Below are 12,500 nucleotides of genomic sequence, written 5' to 3'. Positions count from 1 at the left end.
CAGAGGTAAGAAGAGGTAAGAAGCGGGCTCTCCCATCGTCCTCAACCTAAAGAAAGAGAGAAAGAAAGAAAGAAAGAAAGAAAGGTGGTCCTGTAACTTACTTTTACAGACTGGGATGACTCCAAGCGTCCAGTTACCATCTTTGCACACAGAGGTTACATTCAGGGCGCCGCTTCCTTCAAAGCCTCCCAGGCATTCGTATGTGGCCTCGTCTCCCTCAACGCCTTCTTCAGTAAAGTTCATCGTCACTGGACTAACTGCAGGTATCGGGTCTCCGCAGACTAGGGAAAAGAAAATGGTAAAAATAAAGAACGATGAGGCAAATAGTTTTGGGGGACATCTTCAAAAAAGGTTTTTATTTAGTTATTTTCTGCAGGTTGATAGAAAAGCCATGTCTGTCAGTATTTCTGCTGTCTATGCAGATTTGTCAAATTCAGCATGGTGGTTATAATATACAAATATATTTAATACACTGTAATATATACTCGTGTATATATATATATATATATATATATATATATATATATATATATAGATATATATATATATATATATATATATATATATATATATATATATATATATATGTATATATATATATACATATTTTACATAAAAGATAACCTGTTCCCCTCCTTCACACACGAGCATGCACTGTACAGTCAAAGTTTGGAACGGTTCTGAGGTACTAATTTAACATTATCTAACTGGAAAATGTCTGAAAAGTATCAACAGCCTTAGGAAAGCAAATCGACTGATACGAACATCACGAATGAACAAACCAATCGCCAAAACGGTGCATCTGATTTATCACAATTTGGCTTTTTCTTACTTACAGCTAATTTCACGGTGTCACCACTTAGATTTTATTTCTGGAAAGGTATTTAGTTTTGAAAAATTACTATCACTGATGGCTAGGCAGACAGGGGCGTTCCTAGACATTTTAGGGTCCTGGGGGCACAGTCCCATTTGGGGCCCCTCTTATGGGGTGGGAAGCGAGCAAAGCGAAGTAAAGCAGCTGGGGGAGGTGTCCGCTGTAAGTGCCCGCGGGAAAATTTTTAGAATATGAGCAATTGTAGGATCATTTTAAAGGCACTTGTAAATGCTGATTTCAGAAAAATTTATTTCTTAAAACTAGGTGTACATTGAATAATAGAAGATCCACTTAATCCAGTTAACATAATGATATACGGTAAAAATGAGGATAACAGTAATGTAATCTGATGGCGATATGATGTGGAGGCCAGATTCATTGAATCATTTGAATGTGTATTATCTGGGCAAATGAAGCCATTATGAGGGCCATCAGAGGATAATTAGGAACCCTATAAGCAGTAATCAATTGCCTTAGATCGCCTCTGCCCTTACCCCAATCAACGTTACCCACCCTCCTCCGATCCGTGAAGGGTCTATATAATGGCTCTACGATTTGAAGGGGGCCACTGAGAGCCCTATTTCTTTTACATAGCATTTTTTTACATTTTTTTCACAAAATTGGAAACTGGGAGCTTCAGTGGCCCTGCAAACTTTCGGGTCCAAATATAAATGGGGTCCTTGACCATTTTGGGGCCACTGGATTTAGCTTGTCCTGTCATAACAGAACGGCAATGGTTAAATTTCATTTTATGGCCCCACTACTACTATGTGCCGGGGACGATTTCAAACAGCCGCCCCCCTTCAGGAACGCCACTGTATGCAGACTTGATTAAATCCACCCCTGCTCTCTCCATTTACTAAGAAGAGTTGACAGCATATACTACTTCTGTCTAAGTTTCTCCTGTAAAAGAAGCTTTCTTTGGATTGCGAGTTTTCGTTTTCTATTAAATTATTATGGGCAACGAAAGGATACACCATTATCCAGCCTCTGCTGTACGAAAGGATACACCATTATCCAGCCTCTGCTGTTTCTAATAAAGTAGTTGATTTTACATCATTGTAAAAAATAATCAGAACCCATAATTATAAATAATATGCAATATTTATACGTATTTTGAGTATATGTAGTATGAGGTGTTCATTTTCTCTCTAAGATTTCTGGTACGGGAACTAGGAAGTTGATAAATCTGTGCCTAACGCGTTTTGGGAATTGAGCCATAATAAGAGGATCAAATTGCCTAAGATCATAAAACAGTTTTGTTATGTTTTATCAACTCTACATCAATTTTATCATTGCTATTATAGTTTTATAGTTTATATCCTAATAGTAATGCGCATAAGTCGAACGATTTCCAAGATGATTAATTCTACATACTAATTTAGTTTAACGTTTGGTATGTCGAAAATGAACAATAATTAATTTGTAAATACTTTTGATGTTTTCAGTAATTTTTTTCACGAATTATTAAATCGGAGAACATTTAATGATACCTTGAATATCTAATTAATGAGATCTATTTTTCATTTATACATGAATATCATATCTTTGGCTGTTGTTTATGAAACTCTTTGGCTGTTGTTTATGAAACTTTATAGGTCACAGTGTACGAAATAAAAGATTTTTCCTTACATGTAATGAATTTACTTCATGCTATTTATATGTGAGAAGACTTGAAAGAAAATGAAAACAAATGCTGGTAAATTTTCTGAACTGCGCTCTTTCAACCGTCAATTGCTTAAAACGATGAAAGAATTGGCAAATATAAATAATATATATGCTGATATTATCTCTCTCTCTCTCTCTTCTTCTTCTTCAGTTATAAATGTATTCGAAATTTTAGTTTACATCTGGGTTCCCTAAGATAAATATGTATTGTTATTGCATCGTGAGATATCATTAGTACTAGAATTTTGAGTGAAATATGTCCCCCCTAGTGATTATGGCTAACTTTCGCTAATGCTATCTCTTTACATCTCGTCATAATATAGTCACAAATATTAGGCCGATAATATCGTTTGATATCGAATTCACTATACATTGGGAATAACTTACACTAAGGCCAATCATAATTTATAAGTAATTATAATTCTCCTTGTGTTAAAGTTATTCCCCAGGAATAGTGAATATGATATCAAACGATACTTGAGGCCTAATATTTTGAAATATATATATATATATATATATATATATATATATATATATATATATATATATATATATATATATATATATATAATATATATATATATATATATATATATATATATATATATATATATATATATATATATATATTCTACATATATATATATATATATATATATATATATATATATATATATATATATATATATATATATATATAATATAGAAATCAGACGCACAAGGGCTCATTCTATTTAGCAGATAAAGGGCAATACGTGCGACAGCGCATTTGTTTTAATCCTACGTTTCGTGACAACATCGCCACATCTTCAGGATTTTCTACAAATAAATATAATATGTTAACATAAGAAATAGGAGCTGATTATAAAATCCAGTAGTTGAAAAAAGCTAAAACAATTTTAATGGTAAAATTACAACTCACAGACTTAAATTACATGCACACTTGATTAAAACTGAGAATATACAAAAAAAAAAACTTTATAAAAACGAACGAACATTTAAATATCTCGGCAAATTATATATAAATAAAAGAACGCCAACACATACAATAAAAATCAAAATTATACACTCATAAAAAAGCTGAAGACTACACAACCAACCTTTCGGCATCAAAGATAAAACGCATTCAAAATACCGTGTATTGACAGAAAATTTGGGCTAAAAACAACACAGGACAGAAAGAATTTGATTTTGTCGTAATTTGATATTTAACGTTTCCAAAATCAGTTTCGTTGAGTTCCTGTTTGGCCAAAATTTTAAACCTAATTTCTGGTACCATTTGATAATTTTCCTGCCTTTCAGGTTAGATATTTCATAACTAACGCCCCCGATTCGGCTACCTGAGAAAATCTATATTTTTTCAATTACATCTGGGACAAGTGTATTCATAAACGACGCCCGACGTCATCAAAGGGCGCCTCATAAACGAAGAGCGACTCAGTGAGTTCTTAATGGTTTTGGCTCCCAAAATGTTTATGTTTATCTTAGTCTCTCCGAAAAATTGTCATTTAAACTGGCATAAAGTGTAGCTTAGGGACGTTAAAATGTAAAGGATGTTCAGAAAACTTTTTTTAAAAGTTTATTTAAAATTTTATAGAAGATCTTAGAAGGAGCAGTTATCTGAAGTACTGGAGGAAAAGTTTTCGTTGTGGAACAGAGTCCTAGAGGTTAGAGCAAGGTATATATAGAGTTAAGTTTGAAATTGACATTATTGGAACCGATAAATGTTTTCTTTCAAAAATGTGCAAACAGTCATTTTCAGGAGGCTAATTTTGAATTTTGTTCTTTTCATCATGCGGTAATATTACTATGGATAAAAATGATTACAATAACAAAATGTCTCACTATTTTAAGTGATCGAGGCGGAAGGCCAGGGCACTCGTCCAAAATGTCTCCAGGAACATGTATTCACAAAGGGGCCAAGTGCCCCATAATTATTTAAAGCATATTTAACGGCCAATTCTAAAGTGGTAACTGAAGTTAAAATAAAATCAATAGATAATGTTTATGGTCTCAGAACGTTGGTAAAAAGGACAACATCTATTGATGAAAAATGTTCTTTAATTTATTTAAAGTCTGTATTAAAAACAAATGTCGATTTGTCAGCACGGCCAATTCTAAAGTGTGTTAAATTCGAGTAACTGATGGAGTTAAAATAACCGGTGGAGCTCTGGTTCGGGGCGGATTTTTATCAAAGAATAATGTTTATGGTCTCTTACGGTACGGGTTGGCAACACAACACCAACTCGACATCAAAAACTCGTCTCATTAAATAGCTGACCAAAAATCAGTATATAAAATACGTTCTTTATCCAGGATTATTTCTGAATTTTTAAAGAGTATATTTACTGATTTTTTGGTCAGAGAGTTCCAATAGAGGACTTGATAAAATTTTGAAACCAGTTTTTATTTTAGGTGTGTTTAAAGCCCTTTGAATTGGGCTGAGAGGGCATTATACGAATAACTTTTAAACAAAATTCCGTAAGATGAACCAGTGGAGAGATTCCACTGGTTTCATCTTGCGAACATTTTCACAAAGCTCCCGGAGGTTCACCTCTTGGGAATATGCTAACCTTCGCCCTCTGTTCTACTCACGCTATGTGATTTGATAAATTTTATCTGATTAAAGATTCAGTTCAACACACCAGTTCTTATGACAGTTTTCAATGTCAGTATATTCTAACGATGAAAGAACAAAATTCAAAATTAGCCTTCCTAGATATTTTTTGGTCTGTAAGGAAAATGACTGTTTCTGTACTTCCATTTTTAGAAAGAAAACATTTACTGGTCTCTGGTTCCAACTTCTATAGTTGCTGTTTCAATTTCAAAATTTAACTCTATATATACCTTGCTCTATCGTGCTTTTTGTCTCTTACCTCTAGCTGGACTCTGTTCCACAACGAAACTACTTTTCTCTCCTCCAGTACTTCCTCAGATAACTGCTTTCCTTCTACAAGATCTTCTATAAAATTTTAAATAAACTTCTAACAAAAGTTTTTCTGAACATCCTTTACATTTTTAACGTCCCTAAGCTACCTCTTTTATGCCAGTTTCCCGTATCTACTAAATGACAATTTTCGGAGAGATTTTACTAAGATCGTACATAAACATTTTGGAGCCATAAATCTAAAGCTTATACCTAAAGAATCCTAAGACCATTGGCTCGCTCTTCAAGTTTAAGGATCGGCTCTGCCCTTTGATGACGTCGGGCGTCGTTTATGAATACACACTTGTCCCAGATGTAATCTGGGAAAATATATTGATCTACCTGGCGTCTTCTCAGGGTCAGGGCTGATTCTCATCGGGGCGTTAGTTATAGAACTGGTTGTAAGCTATCTAACCCGGAAACTTCTTATATAAGGAACCACATTATCAAATGTAAAAGTACCATCAAATACGAAGATTTAAATTATTGGCCAAACAAAGAACTCAACGAACTACTGATTTTGGAAACGTTAAATATCAAATTACGAGTTCCGACTCTAAACAACCATTCCTCTGCTGTCCCGTTGTTTTTAGCCTAAATTTTCTGTCAGTCTTTGTACCGCTTGACGGTGTTTACTTTAGTGTGTTTTTATCTTTGATGCTGAAAGGTTTGGTTGTGTGTAGCTGTCTTCAGCTGTAGTTTTATGAGTGTATAATTTTGATTTTTATTGTATGTGTTGGCGTTCTTTTATTTATATATAATTTGCCGAGATATTTAAAATGTCTGTTTCTGTTTTTATAAAGTTTTTTTTTTGTACCTATATTCTCAGTTTTAATCAAGTGTATGTAATTTAAGTCTGTGAGTTGTAATTTTACCATTAAAATTGTTTTAGCTTTTTTCAACTACTGGATTTATAATCAGCTCGTATTTTATGTTAACATATTATATTTTATTTTGTAGAAAATCCTGAAGATGTGGCGATGTTGTCACGAAACGTAGGATTAAAACAAATGCAAAATATCGCATCGTATTCCTGCCCTTTATCTGCTTCATTATATATATATATATATATATATATATATATATATATTATATATATATATATATATATATATATATATATATATATATATATATATATATATATATATATATATATATATATATATATATATATATATATATATATATATATATATATATATATATATATATATATATATATATATATATATATATATATATATATATATATATATATATATATATATATATTAGCGAAACTCACTTGTACAGGTTCGCTATTCTTTCTAGAAAGATTATTGAGTCTGTTATTCTTTGCATGTGTAATAATGGGTTCGCTGTTCTAGACACTTAAACACTTCGGTACCAGCCATTTAATCCCAGGGGCTTTAGTACTAAACAGGCGAGAAATATATTTGACCCCCAGGGGCTAAGTATAAACACGGCAAAACAGTGTAGATGAATCACTGTTTACCATGTTTAGTACTAGCCCTCATGGAATTAGAGTTCGACCGAAAAAGGTCGGTCATTCTTCAGCATGAGGATCACTGGTTCGCTGTTCTTTCATGGGAGATGTCAGGATTAGATGTTGAAAGCAGTCTATATATATATATATATATATATATTATATATATATATATATATATATATATATATATATATATATATATATATATGCACACACAATATATATATTATATATATACATACAGTGTATATAATACATATAAATATATATATATATATATATATATATATATATATATATATATATATATATGTATATATATATATATATATATACAGATATATATCTACATTTATAAAAATGGATGTATGTATGTATATATATTCCAGCATAACTCTGAAATGCATCGAGCTTAATTTAACCAAAACTGGTATACATCATGACTTACTATCTCGAAAAAGAACACTCTGGGGTAAGACATCACTGGCACCAAGGGGTGGGGGTGGAAGGTATCCTGAAATGGGGCTGGTTCAAGCAACGAAACAGGGCTGGAGTGCCCGAAGACTTAGTAACCTGACGAATTTATCATGCCCAATTTCGGTATACATAATTGACTTACTATCTGAGAAAGAATACTGTGAGGGTAGACATTTATGACACCAAGGGGGTGGGGCTTGGGAAGGGGGTGAGAGAGAGAGAGAGAGAGAGAGAGAGAGAGAGAGAGAGAGAGGATGGGGAGAGGAGAGATAGGAGAGAGAGCAGAGGGGAGTTAGGGAGAAGAAGGTGAGCAGAGAGAGAGAGAGAGAGAGAGAGAGAGAGAGAGATAGGAGAGGAGGGGCAGGGGGCTGTTAGGGCAGCAAAGAGGGAATAGACAGGGCAAGAGAGACAGCAGAGAAAGTTTATCAGGTTGTCATTCAGACTTATTGCAGGGCAGTGCTGGGTTGGTCAGCTTACATATATATATATAATATATATATATATATATATATATATATATATATATATACATATATACATATACATACATACATACATACATACATACATACATATATATATTTATTTAACGCAAACTTAAAGATATCCTTACCATTGAGACAAGCAAACTCCGGGTCAAGAGGGACCCAGGCTGTGCCGTTGAAGGTCGTCGATGTTACGTTCAACCCATCTCTGGACATGAGGTTCCCCGGGCAGGTGAAATTCAGTGTCGTGGATTCCCAGTAAGGGGGCGCCGGGCCGGCATACACTGAGGCGTTTGGTGCCACCGGTGCCTCCACAGTGTCTGGAGGAAATGTCATCATTTTTATTAATCTGGGGAAGATATTTCTAATAGATAATTTTAAGTTCTTTTGTTCCTTTTAATTAAAAAGCGTTGTCCCTCCTAGGAAATTTAGTGTGGATCATCTGACAAAGGGACCTAAGTTAAGTATATCTTAGTTTAACCAGACCACTGAGCTGATTAACAGCGCTCCTAGGGCTGGCCCGAAGGCTTAGATTAGTTTACGTGGCTAAGAACCAACTGGTTACCTAACAACGGGACCTACAGCTTATTGTGGGATCCGAACCACATTATGACGAGAAATGAATTTCTATCACGACAAAGGGACCTAAAGCTGGAATACCATATATGTAGATTGCTTTCTTATTGGTAAGACTATTGGAAACTGGCCATTAAATATACGTCACATCAACGTTTAGCATGAAAGCATAAACCAAGCTGAAACATGAACTATTTATTCTCTCTTTTGGTACACAAGATATGGACAAATTCTGTCTTCTGGCTGATCTATCTGTCTGTTTGTCAGGCACTGCGTCTTCCCCTTGCAGTTGAATCACTCTTACCAAAAGGCTCTTGTGACTCATGCTTTCCGTTCTATTTGTAAAATGGAAGACCTAATGATAGGTTGGTTCAGTTTCTCAATGAGTAGTCATGAAAATATAAAACTGAAATTCCTTTTGTTCTACTGACATGTGGAACCTTATGTACAGCTTTAGCGATAAAAATCGTTATCTTTATGCCAGATATGAACATTCCTCTTGACTTTCCTAAAAATAAACTTAATTAACTCTGATTTATATACAATAGAAAAAAACTCTGGGCCAAAAAAAAATGAACGTGAGACTCTTCCGAAGCACTGTATTAAAACGTTTTTACAAGCAAAATATAAAAAAAGTGAACGTGACAGTAATTCTTATATAGGAAAAAAGCCTAGGTATACCTTAGTTTAACCAGACTACTGAGCTGATTAACAGCTCTTCAGAAAGACTGTTGGCCCGAAGGGATTAGGTTTATTTACGTGGCTAAGAACCACCAATTGGTTTTGCAACGGACCTACAAATTACTGTGGAATTCGAACCACATTATAGAGAGAAATTAATTTCTATCACCAGAAATACATTCCTCTTATTCTTCATTGGCCGGTTGGAGATTCGAACTCGCGGCCAGCAGAGTGCTAGCTGGGAGCGGAACCCAAGAAAAAAGCCTAGATCACCAGTTATAACAGACATGAAACAGGGGAGACTTACATCCTCTGCAGATGGCATTTTCGGGGACCACTTGCGTCCAGTTCCCATCTTCCCCACAGGTCAAAACTATGGTGTCGTTGAAGTCAGGGAACGCAAAACCTTCCGGGCATGTTATGTTTACCTGTAAAATTTAAAAGTAAGAGAACAGTAACCTTTATAGTGTAAGTGACCCAGTTTTGGTCAAGATTAAAAACTTCTCAACTGCTTCTACTTACATGAATCATCTAGTGTCCAGTTCAGCAATACTTCTGAATCGCGTCACTGACCTGGTAACATCTTTAGGCAATTCTACTAGGAAAATATGTTGATGTGATTATCAAACATAACAGTGCAAAGTATGATGTGTATGGAAATTATGGTTTGAGAGAGAGAGAGAGAGAGAGAGAGAGAGAGAGAGAGAGAGAGAGAGAGAGAGATTCATACCGTAGTTCCAGCAACACGAGTTTTTTGATCCCAGGTGGTATTTGCAGGTGAGACAGGCGTGAATGGATCCCTAAGACACACTGAAATGAAAGATAATAAAGGCAATTGAATTATGACATACAAATGGATTAATAAGTGTCTACGAAATGAAATTGAAAACACGCTCTTCAAGAGCTTTGAGAATACCGGAAGAAATCTGTCGACAGTCGATTCTAAGCAATAGCGAAATAGTATAAACTTACCTACCATTCTACGCATACAAGCTCACAATACGTCTCGATAGCTGTATTTTCCAAACTGAGATCCCGAAAATACTGTATTACTTTAAGCCTAAAGAGACCTGGTTAAATCTCAATTAATGTTATTATTATTAAAAAGATGAACACTATTTATATGGAAAAAGCCCACAGGAGCCGTTGACTTGAAATTCAAGCTTCCAAAGAATGTGGTGTTCATTAGAAAGAAGTAACAGAAGGCAACTGGAGCAAACCAGAGTTTATTCCATAAAGGGTGGAAGTAATCAGCATTTGAAAGACAGAAAATCATTTGTGATATCTGTATTCCGTTAAACTGAAAGCACGGCAGTGAGGTAAGATTGTTTAATTCATACCACTACAATATTGTAAATATCTCATGGAATCAGAACTGTAAATCAAAACAACTTGTAATAATAATCACTCGAAAATAAATTTGTGTTAGAGTGAGTTAAAGGTCAATATAGTGCACAGCTATCTATCAAAAGCTAGTAAGTGGATAATTTTTTTAATTTTCTTGCTTTATCTTATCTAGACTTTAGCCTTGTTCAACTCTTCCTATGAACAGAGTTATTTTACTGTTTGCACCGTTACGTTCACCACTTTAAAGGAAACTGTCGTGTTTAAAATAGCCTCTCTTTCTCTCACTGTCTCTCTCGAGCAGACAGTTTAACAGATACCCCTAGAATTCGCCAAACTGCAGAAAAATAGGCTTCATGACTTCAAAAGCTTTCTTATGAATCCATCTTAAATTCATTCCCATTAATATCAACATCATCACCATCATTATCATCAGGTTTATTTTTGAGGCAGCCCATCGGCCCTCATTAGGTTCACAAATGGAGGCCCTTTATATATTGGGTAAAATCTAGGTTTTTTCTTTTTGTTTAAACGACTAGACGTTCTGTCTTTATCGTTTCTGAACAAATGTGATTTCTCCCCTCTGTAAGTTTTAACGTCTTTTCCCGTATCTTCGTTGAAGCTTGGCCTTATTGATCTCTATACGCCCCTGCTCTTACGTGTAATTATGCATTAAGTGCAAAGTACTATAAAGCTCCTCATAAATATTTCGGCTTCATAACTTTATCGCCATGCATATCAAACCACATATTGCTTATTCAACTAAATTTTTTTTCGCGGACAGTGTTCGTCACAGAAACCTTCTTTGACATCAATAAAACATCGGTGAAAGAATTGGCACGTCTCTTACTTCGAGCACAAAACAGATCAGTGACCAGCAGCGTCACGGGCGCCCAGCTGAGGGATCCATTACAGCTAATGGTGGTGTGGTTCGCTGTGTTCGGAAACGTCTGCGGGAGAAAACATCAACAGTAAGTCTACGTCGATAACAGCGATCTTCATGAAAATTGGGACACTGTGAGGATAGGCTATCTCAAGGATATTACAGCTGGTTTGTGAATCAACTCATGTCAATGCGTATTACATGAAAATATTTAATTAACAAGAAAGAATCAACAGACTATAATGTATTTCGTGGAGAAAAACAATGACGTACTTACAGCTGGAATATAGAGTCCTGCGTCGCAGGAATATATCAGATTTGCGCCAACCTGTCTCTCCTTTACAGTCGGAATACTCATGTTTGCCCCGGGCGCTGGGGGATCAACAGTACACGCTGTAAAAATGGAAAAACGTCTATTGACATAAATGACACACGAACTCACACGAATCCACGTGCACACTAAACACACACACACACACACCAAGGTCTTTACAAAGATAAAGCGAGAGATAGTGTTTCTATTTAAAAATGTTTCAGTGAATGGGTAGTTTATAGTCTTAGGAAATCTAGTTCCATATCCACTGGTGTGTCACTACTCCCACATGAAATTAACTATCCGGAATAAGGAAGAAAAAATGTTTTTGAAATGACAAGAGGAATGACAATTCTTTTTAACCGGTTACAGGGGGAATATTTTCAATTTAGCCTTTACGTAAGGCATTACGCTACCGCTATCATTAAAGGGTGAAAAGATGTTTTGTGGAAGAAACCCATAATAATGAGGGGAATGCATTGCCTATATTCAATGGCTGTTTAGAAGGAACTCACCCCTCAAATAACAGGGACATATTATCACTTAGAGAACTTTACAGGACTGACAGAAAAGGAGACTTCTCAAAAGAAAAAAAAAAAAACAGAAGATGTAAGCAATAAGTACACAGATGCATTAGAGGTAAATTTAACCAGAAATGCTTTATGATTTTCGTAGAAAATGTTCAACCTTATTTATTGGTAAAAGAACTTGCCACTTCAGTGAAAGAGAACAGATAATTGTTGGTAACTGTTTAGGAGAGCCTGTCCAGTGTTTCATCGTG

At 34.9% G+C, this 12,500-nt stretch overlaps 1 protein-coding gene across 1 annotated transcript in view; it reads right to left on the bottom strand.

The window, feature by feature from the left end:
- Nucleotides 1–12,500, bottom strand: part of LOC136840549 (uncharacterized) — a 15,186-nt gene that overhangs the window by 988 nt on the left and 1,698 nt on the right. Inside the window, exons 2-7 of the mRNA XM_067107182.1 lie at nt 11,684–11,799; nt 11,374–11,473; nt 9,910–9,989; nt 9,487–9,607; nt 8,051–8,242; nt 102–281 (exon numbers count right to left, since the gene is read on the bottom strand). Of these exons, the coding sequence (XP_066963283.1) occupies nt 102–281; nt 8,051–8,242; nt 9,487–9,607; nt 9,910–9,989; nt 11,374–11,473; nt 11,684–11,799 (789 nt within the window). The remainder of the gene's footprint in view (nt 1–101; nt 282–8,050; nt 8,243–9,486; nt 9,608–9,909; nt 9,990–11,373; nt 11,474–11,683; nt 11,800–12,500) is intronic.

The sequence above is a fragment of the Macrobrachium rosenbergii genome, chromosome 1, assembly GCF_040412425.1.
Source record: "Macrobrachium rosenbergii isolate ZJJX-2024 chromosome 1, ASM4041242v1, whole genome shotgun sequence".
Classification (NCBI taxonomy): Eukaryota; Metazoa; Arthropoda; class Malacostraca; order Decapoda; family Palaemonidae; genus Macrobrachium; species Macrobrachium rosenbergii.
The sequence above is the reverse complement of the archived record's forward strand: the minus strand, read 5'-3'. Positions and strand labels throughout refer to the sequence as shown.